At 59.5% G+C, this 11,853-nt stretch overlaps 1 protein-coding gene across 1 annotated transcript in view; it reads left to right on the top strand.

The window, feature by feature from the left end:
- Positions 1-6: 6 nt before the first annotated feature.
- IDS (iduronate 2-sulfatase) overlaps positions 7-11,853 on the top strand; it is a 17,691-nt gene continuing 5,844 nt past the window's right edge. Inside the window, exons 1-8 of the mRNA XM_004685968.2 lie at positions 7-128; positions 634-770; positions 1,522-1,699; positions 4,741-4,829; positions 5,565-5,765; positions 7,213-7,383; positions 9,312-9,438; positions 11,246-11,419. Coding sequence (XP_004686025.1) covers positions 32-128; positions 634-770; positions 1,522-1,699; positions 4,741-4,829; positions 5,565-5,765; positions 7,213-7,383; positions 9,312-9,438; positions 11,246-11,419 — 1,174 coding nt within the window. The 5' untranslated portion in view covers positions 7-31. The remainder of the gene's footprint in view (positions 129-633; positions 771-1,521; positions 1,700-4,740; positions 4,830-5,564; positions 5,766-7,212; positions 7,384-9,311; positions 9,439-11,245; positions 11,420-11,853) is intronic.

Below are 11,853 nucleotides of genomic sequence, written 5' to 3'. Positions count from 1 at the left end.
GTGGCCCCGGCGCGGCCGCGCGGGGGGAGAAATGCCACTGCCGGGCCAGGGCCTCCTCTGGTTCGGGGTGGTTCTGGGCTCCATCTACGCCTCCCGCGAGTCGGCGACGCAGGGCAACCGGACCGCAGGTGCCGCCCACGTCCGCGCCTGCCTCCATTCTTTCCTTGTTCCCGGCCCGCACCGTCGCCGCGCTCCCGCCCTCCCGCGCCGCCTGGCTCCCTCCCCTCCATCTCTCCCCACCCACCCTCTTTCCTGCCCGCCGCTCTTCCTTCCCTGCCGCCTTACACACCTCCCCTTTGTCCCTAAATTGCTTCTCTCCGCCCTGTCTCTCCCTCCCCGCGGCTGCCCTTCCCACCCCCCTCCTTCCCTCTCTCTCCCTCTTCTTCCTGCCTCCCTCTCCCATCCTGGCTTGACACCCTGGCCTGCCTCCCTTGACACCCTGCCTCCCAGGACCATTCCTCTGTGCGCCTCCACCCAGGGGCACAGTCCAGGCCACCCCCCCCCCCAGGCTGGGCTGGTGGGTCTGTCATGGTGCAGGGGCCAGGCCTGGGCCTATCAGACCCCAGAACTCAGGAGGGCGGGGCTCAGTAGCAGGGCCGGTGCTCTGGCTGAAGCCCCCACTCTCCTGTGCAGATGCTCTGAATGTCCTCCTCATCATCGTGGACGACCTGCGCCCTTCCTTGGGCTGTTATGGGGACCAGCTCGTGAGGTCCCCAAACATTGACCAGCTGGCCTCCCACAGCCTCCTTTTCCACAATGCCTTTGCCCAGGTAGGTGTGGGGCCCTGTGATGTGGTATGTGCCTTGGGCACTGAGGGTGGGGCAGGGCGGGGCATCCCTTAAGCTATTGTTACAGGGTCTGCTTGTGCCTGGCTTCTTGCTTAGAGGGATGCATAGCCTGCAAAGGGCAGCTGGAAACCGTGCTTTTTTTCCCAGCAAAGGAAGTGTATGCCTGCAAAGGTGCCCCTCTTCCTTGCCTGGCATCTTGCTTAGAGGGACGCATAGCCTGCAAAGGGCAGTTGAGAACCGGGCTTTTTTCCCAGCAAAGGAACTGTATGCCTGCAAAAGTGCCCTCTTCCTTGGGTGGGTGGAGGGTGTGCTTGGGTCGGCCCTGCACACCTCTCTTCCCCAAAGAGGGAATGTTATGGAGTGAGAAGGATGGCACCTGCAGAATGCACCTGAAGAGAGTGCCAGCCAGCTGGCCATGGTGTCTCCCCTCCCCAGACCCTCAGGGAGCTCCTCCCCCCCCCCACTGCCTGTTCTGTTTGCCTGTGAGATGCCATCATGCAGCAGCCATCATCTCCCGCTGCTTTGCGGGACTGTTTCCTCCCGCCCTCCCTTCCTGTGCCCCAGAAGCCTTACTTATGGTGTGTGGGTGAGGCCCCCATCCTTATTTGACTCCGAGATCTGCATGACTCAGCTGCCAAGCTGTTTGCCAAGGACTCCAGTGGTTGCTTGGTTACCACTAGCTCCGCCTCGCTGTCCTCTGAGGACACTTACCTCTGCTTCTGCTCCCTGGCAGCAGGCAGTGTGCGCCCCAAGCCGCGTGTCCTTCCTCACCGGGAGGAGGCCTGATACCACCCGCCTCTATGACTTCAATTCCTACTGGAGGGTGCACGCTGGGAACTTCTCCACCATCCCCCAGTACTTCAAGGAGAATGGCTACGTGACCGCGTCAGTTGGAAAAGTCTTTCACCCTGGTACTGCCTGTTGTCCTGAATCTGGGTTTTGTCTTGGTTCACCCCGGGTGTGGGGTCCACCTCCTGGGGCTGGTGCTGCTTAACAGAGGGCTCTTAGGGCTGGGTGGGCCCCTCCCGAGTGGCTGCCTCCTTGGTGCAAAATGTGCGTTCTCTGCTGGCTTCCCGTTCTCACGAGCAGTGCCTGGGAGTTTCTCCCTCTCAGAGATGAGTGCTGGTGCTCTTGGGTCCCTTCGCACTTCAGGTGGAAGGAAGGGCACTCTCCAGGAGGCGGGACTCTTGGGGAGCATCTGGCTGTGTGTCAGCCCCCCCCCCAGCGCCCCCTGGGGGCTGAGTCAGCACATTCGAGGATCACCCACCAGCACTGCAATTTGGCAAGGATGGCTCCAGAGAGAGGCCCCGAGCTGGCATCCGGCCTGTAGGTTGCCTGTAGGTTGCCCGGGCTGCCCATCCTGACCTCCAGCATGGCCACCTGCCTGGCACGCACCTCTTTTTGCTGCCAATGTGAGAAGGCTGAGGCACAGCCAGACGCGCGACTTTTTTATTTTTTTAAACTTAGGGAGGAATTGCATGATTGACACGAAGTCAAAAAGAGGAAAGTATAAAGAATGGAAGTCACGTGGCCAGTGCAGCACCCTCACAGGAGCTGTAGTTGGGCGCCCCGCCCCCCACCTTTCTGGGCATATTCTTTTTCTGATTGGCTATTCCCGGTGTGTAGGATTTCACCTTTTCTGTGTAGCCACTGTCCACTAGCAACAGCCCGCTAGTCCGACCGGAGACTGCCACTGTTGCCCGAGTTGTGGTCAGGTCTTTGCTGTCGCACATGGTCCCACGTGCCCAGCACCAGGAGCAGGGGTCCAGGCCCCTCGGTTCCACTCCAGCTCTGCTACTTGGATTGACCTTGGGCAGATGGTTCATCCGCTTTGAGCGTCAGAGCTCCCTTGCCCAGCTCCCGGGGAGTCTCCGTGCCCTCTGGTTCAGGAATTGAAACCAGGCCGTGAGTTTAATCAGCGGTAGAGTATTGCAGGAAGGAAGAATTTGAGTCCTTAGAGAAAATACATTCAAAATTATCTGTGGCGATTTCAAAGGCTTCATGAATTATGTTTGAATCTGTAGAGTTCTTGAAATACTTAGAAGTGAGCCAAGAACCCTCAAACTTGAAACTGCTTGACAAGACGGCCCAGATACCGGAAGAGACTCGGGGTTTCTCATTTGTGAACCTCTTCCTTGCTTCCAGCACCTCTGCCACCCAGTCGTGTTAGGAGTAGTCGCAGTGCCTGTAAAGATCGAGGCTTCTCAAGCCAAAAAGAGGCACAGCAGAGAAGGAAGGAAAACTTGATCCCCGTAGGGACAGTCGGGCTTCTCATCAGGAGTGAGGACTTGACTGGTTCAGCAGCCTCCCTGGGCTCACCGGTTACACTGGCGACTCAGCAGCCAGGCCTGGGGCACGCTGAGGGTGACATTGGGTCAGCTAAGTTGGGTCATTTTGAAGGTAAGTCTGAGCAGACCCCTGTGGGGCAGCTGCCACCACCTCCAGGGAGCTTCTCACAGCTCTGGGCTGTGTCTTGGCGCCCCTTGCCTGGAGGGAGAGAGAAGGAACTACTGAAGAGGGGGTCAGCGCTAGGGGAGAGATGCCACCAGGGTCTAGTGGGGTCGCCTCCTTCCCCATAATTGGGTTTTGCATGAAGGTTCCTTGGGCCCAGCCTTTGGAAGACAGAAATTTCGCCTGCGCTGCTTGTGGGAACAGTGCATGGCTTCCGAGGCTGCTCTGTCAGGGTTGCCCATTCAGAGATGATGGGGCCCCACTGAGCGCCAGGGGTGTGCTCTGTGGCTGCTTCTCCAACTCATTTCCTGAGAAGGACTGAGGCTGAGGTCAGGTGGCAGGCCACAGTGGCCTGGGTGCCGCGGGAGCAGAGCCAGGATTCAAGTCCAGGCCTGTAGGCCTCTGCTCTGCCCGCTGTGCTGGTGAGCCTGCCAGGTGCCCTGCTGGCCCCAGCAGCGCCCCAGCCTTTGCTGTCCCTGCCTGTGACAGCCCCTGTTGTTGCTCCTCTCATGGCCCTCGGGCAGCACATCCCTTCACGTCTCTGGCCAGCCTCAGTGGCTTCTAGAAGCCCTCAGCAGATCCCGAGTCAGCTCTGTGCCTGGGGCCGTCCCCCTTAGTGGTGCTGCTTTTTTTCCCTCTTGATGTATTCATACAACCACCTGATGGTGGAGCTTGTTTCTAAAGCCGCTTTAGCTGGGAGGTATTGACACTAACTTCCTCTGAGGGTCGGGCCGCCGCGTTCTCATGTTGTATGCGGCCAGCAGAATCTGCAGGAGCCTCAGAGAGGCCCGCTTCCCTCACTTTCCTGAGACCTGTGGCCTAGTCAGCTTCTGGGTGCAGCATCGTCAGAACAGCTGTAGTCACTGCAGACCTAGGGCCAAAACCCGCCCATTGGGTCCACAGTCTGGGTAGCTGCGCCGCCAGGGGCCTGCTGCGGTGGTCACGTCCAAGGATGTGATGTGACTAGCGGGACATGGGGTAGTTGATTCGGTACAGTTTGGAGAGCTTCCAGTCCCGATGGGTGATCTTGGCGGACGGTCCCTAACGGCTCTTGCAGCGAGGCTGAGAATTGGGAGCAGCTGCAGCCAGCCAATGCCGGGCGTGGATTTCCTCCGCAGGCGCACGGCCGGCATTGCCCTTCTTGCTCTCACGTGTTGTCCGTCTTCACAGCTGTGCTGTCGGCTCTGCAGCTGCTCACTTGTCTGGCCCCTGGCTGGCACCAGGCCGGCGCCTAGCTGACAGCGGTGTCCATGCCTCCGCTGCTTCCTCCAGTGGGTGGGTGAGGCCCCGGCCCCGGCCCTGGGCCTGGCCCTGCAGGGCTGTGCAACCCTTCCAGGCTCAGCCCTCGGGGGGAAGCTGAAGGTTGGCTGCTGTGGGGAGTACTCTAGCTCTGGCCTGGGGTGTGGGAACTGAGGCCGCGGGGTTGTTTGCAGAGTGTAACTTGGGCAGGGAGGGCCCTTAGGCACATCACGCCTCACTTACTGACCTCTCCTCCCCGCAGGGATTTCTTCCAACCACAGCGACGATTCCCCATACAGCTGGTCCATCCCACCTTTCCATCCCTCCTCCGAGAAGTACGAAAACGCCAAGGTAAGCACCGCGTTTCCTGTCCAGCACTCAGGAGGTAGCTGGTGGACGGCGAGCTTCGCAGGGCATTTCCGACCCTCGTGTGCCTTTCGTCCACCGGTCTTTCCGTCCGTCTGCCCGTCCTCCTGGGCCTCATGGACACGTCCAAGTGCTGACAGCTCCGGCGGGTCTTTCCATGTTAAGGCATCGTGGAGAGAAAGGAAGCTGTGAGACAGTTAGTGCCTTTCCCACTTTCCGAAACGATAGCCATAGCTGGGCGGTGGGATCGACTCGGTGGCGCTGCCCGTCTGTGTTGAGCAGTGGGGCGAGCTTGGTGGCCATTTGTCTGTCTTCTGTGCCGCAACGTTCCTTCAAGTCCTTGGCCTGTTTTTAAAATTAGGGAGCACAGGGGTGAAGTGGTGGTGGGAAGTTTCTGGGATTACAACTGAGACGAGAAAATGTACAAAATGAAGAATAATGTAAAAGTATATAAAATAAAATTTAAAAATTGGATTATTTGTTGTACGAACTGTTGAATTGGAGACATTGTTTTCATCATTATGTCCTTAGGTTTCCGTTCACGGGTTCTGGTCTGGCCTCAGAACTGGCAGCCAGCAGCTAAGTGCCCGGAGAGGAAGCAGCTGCCTGCCACGGCCACGCTGCCTCTGAACGGCCGAGCCGCAAGGCTGCTGCCGTGGGTACAGGCCGCCTTGTGACCCGTGTGCCTGAGAAGCTGACCTTTATGTCTCGTTTTGACAGACTTGTCGGGGACCAGATGGAGAACTCCATGCCAACCTGCTCTGCCCCGTGGATGTGGCAGAGGTGCCCGAGGGCACCTTGCCTGACAAACAGAGCACCAAGCGAGCCGTACAGCTGCTGGCAAAGATGAAGATGTTGGCCGAGCCTTTCTTCCTGGCTGTAGGGTACCACAAGCCACACATACCCTTCAGGTACCCGAAGGTGAGGACCTGCTGAGGGCAGACCTGCGCAGCCTGACAGCTGCGGCCTTTGTTGAGGGAAGGGTTGTGTCGTGCAGTGGTCACTTTCCACTTCTTGACCCCCCCACCCTCTCCCCCGTCACCGGGGATGCCTGGCAAACTAGTGTGCCCGGCCGTGTGCAGGTGGCAGTCAGAGGTGAGGCGAAGGGTTGGCTCTGGGTGTGCCAAACCCTGTGGGAAGCGCTTGACTTTCTGCTTCCTCAGAGGGTTGCTTTCCTTGTTCTTGAACTGCACGAGCAAGTTCATGTTGGGTGGGGTGGTGCCATCGTCACAGAGGAGCAGTAGAGCCGGCCAGCCAGGTGTGCAAGAGGTAGCCATGGGCTGTGACCCTGGGGCACAGTGAGAAGGTCTCTTCACCTTTACCCCAGAGCCGATGGGTCAGACCCCTTAACATGGGCCTCGCCCCGCCGGCCGCCACCGCCGGTCCTGTGCTCTTGGGCTGTCGTCTAGAGCATGCCGACTCTTCCTTTGGACAGCTCGTGGACTTTTTCCCTGTTGTGTTTTTCTCCTGGGCTCGAGCAGCCTCCCTCTTAGAGACTGCAGGCCATGCTGTGCCATGCCGTGCCTGCTTGGCTGGCCCTGAGGTGCCCGCTTTCCCGGCAGGAGCTGCCAACCCCTTGTTGGAGGAGGTGCACTTCTCTTGCCTCTTGGGCGGAGAAGAGCTGAGCCAGCCAGCCTGAGGAGGCGCCCTGGGAAGGCCTGCCTCCAGGGGTGGCCTTGGCTGGCCCCGGATCTCAGGAGTGTTGCCCCCTCTCTCAGAACGCCTGAGAGGGCCTCATGATGCCTCACGGTTTGCACGACTGTCAGTGTCTGCCTGGATCGGGGCGAGGGAATGTGCAGGCAGCAGGTGCCTCGGCTGCATGTCCCGCCCAAACCCCGGGCTCTGCGGTTTTAATGAGCTCAAAGTCCCTGCCAGGGTTAGTGTGTCACCCAGTGCTGTGGAAGTGAAGGGCATTCTCTAGGACTTCCCTGGGAGACGACGCTGGAAGCTGGTGCCTGGTGCCCCCACCCCACCTTTTCCCTTTGCTGATGATGTGGGGTGTCCCCATCCACCACCAGCAACTTCCGCTGCAAGGACTGTGCTGAGCTCTGGGGGGTCTCCCTGGGAATGGCCCACTGCAGGGGTCCCTTTGGAACCCACAGCTCCTCCACCCATTTTCTTGGAGGGAGGTGCAGACAGGGAGGCGGCGGGCTCGGCTGTAGGAAGAGCTTCAGCACTGCTGCATCTGTAGCAGACCGAGGTCACGTGGATCCGGTCCCACTGGTCTCTGTGAGCGCGCCTCAAGGCCTGTCAGGTGCTGGCACATGTCTGCGGAAATGCCCCAGACGCTCAGAGGAAAGGAGGTGTGAGCGCTAGCCTGGCGGCTTGACCACCAGTAACGGAGTGGTGGCTCTGTGTGCTTCCCCAGGAGTTTCAGAAGCTGTATCCCTTGGAGAGTATCCCCTTGGCTCCTGATCCCCAGGTCCCTGCCGGCCTCCCCCCCGTGGCCTACAATCCCTGGATGGACATCAGGCAGCGGGAGGACGTCCAGGCGTTAAACCTCAGCGTGCCCTATGGTCCGGTTCCCGAGGACTTCCAGGTACGGAGACATACCTGCGCGAAGTGCCCGCCCCTCGTGTGCTAAAGCCGGCGCTGCTTTTCTCGGTGGGCACCCCTGCCTCACCCTCGGCCCTTCCTCTCTTACTAAGAACCTTCTCTGTGCAAGGTGTCTGCTGACGTGCTGGGCAGGGGGCCTGGGGGAAGTTGGGGCATGCCCAGGTGGAGTCTGCACTTCCAGAGTGGCGGGTCCCCAAAGTGGTGATGCCTGGCTCCATGTGGGCACTGGGTGGGGAGAAGAGGCCTGGGCGACCCTCAGTGACTCGTGGGGGATGCTCTTTTGTCCAGGTGAGTTCCTCAGTTAGGGTTGGGGGCAGCTTTTGCCCAGCCCAGAATACTCCTCTGCTGGTCCTTGTCCACCCTCTGCGGCAGAACCTCCACAGGCTCCCATCCCGCTCAGGGCACAGCTTAACTAGCAGGGCCTTGGCAGAGATGGAGCCGGGCACGAAGCAGGTGCCATCCAGCTGAGACGTTTGGTGCCCACTGGCCATGATGTGGGGTGGAGCAGCCCCAGAATTAAGAATTGTCCTGCTGATTTAACAGCCACTGTCTCCCTGCTCATGCTCCTTCAGGAATATTCCACCTAGAGCCTGCACTGCTGATCATGTGACTGTTCTGACCGGCAGGCCACAGTGGGAGGGTGAGGGCAGTGTCTTCAACGTGTGCACCCGCATTGGCATGAAGCGCAGTGGGTGATTGGGCTGCCCTCCTTCGTGACGGCCCTCAGAACCCGCAAGGCCGCTGCTCCTTCTGTGGTCCAGGCGGCGGGGAGGGGCAGCTGGCTCATGCCCAGGTCACTCGTGTTGCTTCCTAGCGCTCTGGATTTGAGTCCTGATGGGACCCGTGCTCACACTAGCCTCCAGCCCCGCCTGCTGTGGGGCTCTAATCTGCCTTCTGTAGCTGCTGTGCAGCTTGCCAGTGCCCATCAGCTCTCTGCCCTTGACCACCGGGTCTCAGCTGATAGCCACACTTCCTGTTGCAGAAACCCAGGCTGGGGCTCGGCCTGAGGGAGGGGACTGCACAGGGTTGGCGTAGGTGTACACTCGGGCTGCGCCCCCTGCCAGCTGTGTCCAGATACTTTAATGAACTTTGCTGAGCCTCAGCGTCCTCGTGTGCAAGATGGGAGTGGTCACACTTACCTGGTAGGGGGTTCAGCGGGTCAGATGCTGCCCAGCAAGTAGTTGGTAAGTGGCACTATTGGTAGCCTCCCTTACCAACAGCTGGAATTGCACCTGTGCATGCCTGTGGGGGTGTGCTCAGGCCTGGGCTCCAGGTTTCCGGGGTCTCAGAAGAGCAGCAGGGCCTTGCCCAGCCTTGCCCCCCCATCCCAGCAGTGGCCTGTTGTGGCTGCTGCTTTGCCTTGAGGGCCTGGCTCAGCTGAATGCCACACCTGGCGGCCTTGCAGTGCTCCTCCTCCCTGCCCCTCCCCTACTGGTCTCCCCGCCCTCAAATCCGCACTGGCCCTGCCCCTGCGGCGCACCTCTCCGAGCCGCCATGCAGGCGTGGCTTGGTTTGTTCACTGAGCAAGCGTGTGCCCGGCGCAGTGACATGCCAGGTGCCTGGGCGGCTCCCTGCCGGAGCCCCATTGTGCTGGGCCCAGGCTCATGCCAGGAAAGACCTGCTCACCCTGCTCGGAGAGGGGACAGTTGTGCCACTTTCTGCCGAGGTCTCTGCTAAAGTAAAAACCGATTTGCTTGAAAACAAATGGGACTTGTGGACGTGTCCCATTTGTTTTGGGGTGTATGGGTTGCTCGTGACCACAGGCATGGGGAGGCAGCACGCGCTGGGGTTGGGTGGAGAAGACGGTCGAGGGCATGGGGGGGGTGGCCCGCCGAGGGTGGCGCGGGGAGCTGGGGGTGAGCTGCCCCAGCCACTGAACTCAGGCACCATCATTACTGTTTTGGATTGCAGCGGAAGATCCGCCAGAGCTACTTCGCGTCAGTTTCCTACGTGGATACCCAGGTCGGCCGCCTCTTAGGCGCCCTGGATGACCTGCAGCTGGCTGCTGGCACCATGGTCGTGCTCACCTCAGATCACGGTGAGTGCTGGGGAATGCCTGGGGACCCCTACCAGCCTCGGGGCTTTTCTGCCTTCTTAAACACAGGGTCTTCTCTTCTGGGATCAGTGGGGTTGGGGCTTTGGGGGTCACTATGATGGCCCTGTTCGTCCTGGGACCCCTCCCCTGGAGGCGAGGCCTCCGGGTCCAGGGAGCCAGTGGGGAAAACCTCGAGGTGACGTCTTTTCTCTTGGTGAACTCAGCAGCAGCTTCCAGTTGTGGGGGGCCCTTCCAACCCCTCTTCTAGCCATTTCTAGGGGTGGAGGGCTGCCAGCACAGCCCTCACCTGGGTGTGCCTTCCCCCAGCGCCCAGCCGAGAGCTGGGGCTTCGTCACTGCCAGTCACCCCCAGCGCGGTCTCCCCCTTTCCCAAAAGTGGACACATCTTTATTAGCTTCGCTTTGAAAATTTTTAAACATGCTCAAAAGTAGAGAATAAAACACCACCCCTTGCCTGCTCCCGACCCAGGCTCCCCTCCCTGATCAGTCTTACTCATCTCATCCTGAGTTGCTCCTGAGGTTTTTTTCAGGTAAATCAGATTGTTCAGTTTTCCAAAGAGTATCTCACAAATGCGGCTCTCCCAAAGCACGACCACGTGCAGTGTCACTGGAGCAGGGAGACGATGCCTCGTTCTTGTCACACACCACGTCGATGTTAGGTCCGAGCGTGCGCCCACTGGGGGCAAAGACTACAGCCTGTGATGGGGGCTGAGCTCTCTGTGCTGTGGCCTCTGCGGCCAGGGCTGACTGGAGCTGCCCGCCTATGCACGTGGCGCGGCCTGGCGAGTGTGGCCTGGCGAGTGCCCCGTCTCCCGGCCCAGGGCAGCGTCCATTGCGTTGTGGGTGCGTTTTGTTTTTTGCACGCAAAGTAGACAATCCTGCGTGTTACTTTATTATATATGGAGGCGCATCAGTTTTCTGTTGCTTCCCTGACGACCTGCCACCCCCTGGTGACCCTTCTGCTCGGTGCCCCGTCTCCTGGCCAGCACGGGCCACTGTGCCCCGTGGAGCAGGACCCACTTGCAGGGTTTCTGTGCTCGGTGCAGCTGCGCGCTCTTTCAGCAGCGTTTCTCGGGGGCTCTTCCTACAGCCAACCCCGAAAGCCTTTCGAACCCGCCATGGCAGGTTTGTGTGGCTCTGGTTATTTTGTGACACAGAATGCTCTATGTGCTTTCTGTCTTTCACATGTTTTATGTCAAAAAAGAGTGCAAACATACAAAGATTTGTGAATTTCCAACTTAGAGTATTTTTCTGTCTTTGGCAAAGTGTATTTTAAATTAGTGTTCAGGGTGGTCTTGATGCAGCCAGGATGGGACCCTTGCCAGCATCAGAGGGGTTTGTCCGCGGCGCGTCTTAAACGCCGGACGAGCTCTCCCTGCCTTTTTTTGCTTTTTAATGTGGGCGACAAGACTTCACGGCCCACGCTCCCAAAGCGAAACCCCGAGCTGTGGGGCGGCGGCAGGAGCTCGGTGGGCCCGGGCCAGGCAGTGATGACGAGGGCTGGGTCTGCGCGCTCCCAGACGGCCGCACGGGGCTAGCTCCCTGCCAAACTCAGTTCCTTTAGTTTGGGAATTCGGTACTTACTTTCCCTGTGAAGGCTTCCTTTCTCAGAACACCTGTCCTCTGAAGATGGGTGTTCAGGGAAAGCGCCCTTTTTGTGGCAGTTCGAGAGGAAGCCTGCTTTCCCTGCAGGTGACGAGCTTGGGACACTGGACGCGAAAAGGCGTCTGAGACCAGCGAGTTGCGCGTCATGCACCGTGTTTGGTCATTATGTGCTGTGTTTCTGACCAGGGTGGGCTCTAGGCGAACACGGAGAGTGGGCCAAATACAGCAACTTTGACGTCAGCACGCGCGTGCCCCTGATGTTCTACGTGCCTGGAAGGACGGCCCCGCTGCCAGCGGCAGGCCAGAGGCTTTTCCCTTACATCGACCCTTTCGCTCCCGCCTCGGAACTCATGGAGCCAGGTATGCGAGCTGCTGCGCTCACAGCGCGTGTCGGCCTGCCCTGCCCCCCTGACCTGTCTTCCTGGCGCCCCCCAGGCTCTGTGGAAGTGTGGAGGGGCAGAAGCGGGGGGGAGCTGTGATCCCAGGGTGCAGGGCCTGCTGTGGGGGCGGCAGGCCAGGCTGCAAAGCTGGGCCCCTTCCTTGCACACCGCTGGCTGGAACGTGGCAATTTTCGAGGGAGTCTGTGGCCCTTTGACCAGCTCAGCCCTCCAGCGGGCCACTCGGTAGATACAGCCTGTTATGGTAGCCTTGTTTTGACAAGTGTATTCAGTTAAAAAAATTCAGAAAAAGCGGGGGGAGGGAAATGCACTGGACTATGGTGATGGCACACGGGTGATCTGGTGATGGGAAGCCCAAGGGGCTTGCAGCTGAGATGGAAAAAGGCACAAAATGAG

This window comes from Condylura cristata, unplaced genomic scaffold (genome assembly GCF_000260355.1).
Source record: "Condylura cristata isolate star-nosed mole 26May11 unplaced genomic scaffold, ConCri1.0 scaffold00019, whole genome shotgun sequence".
Lineage (NCBI taxonomy): Eukaryota > Metazoa > Chordata > Mammalia > Eulipotyphla > Talpidae > Condylura > Condylura cristata.
Note: the sequence above shows the minus strand (reverse complement) of the source record. Positions and strands in the feature narration are given on the sequence as shown.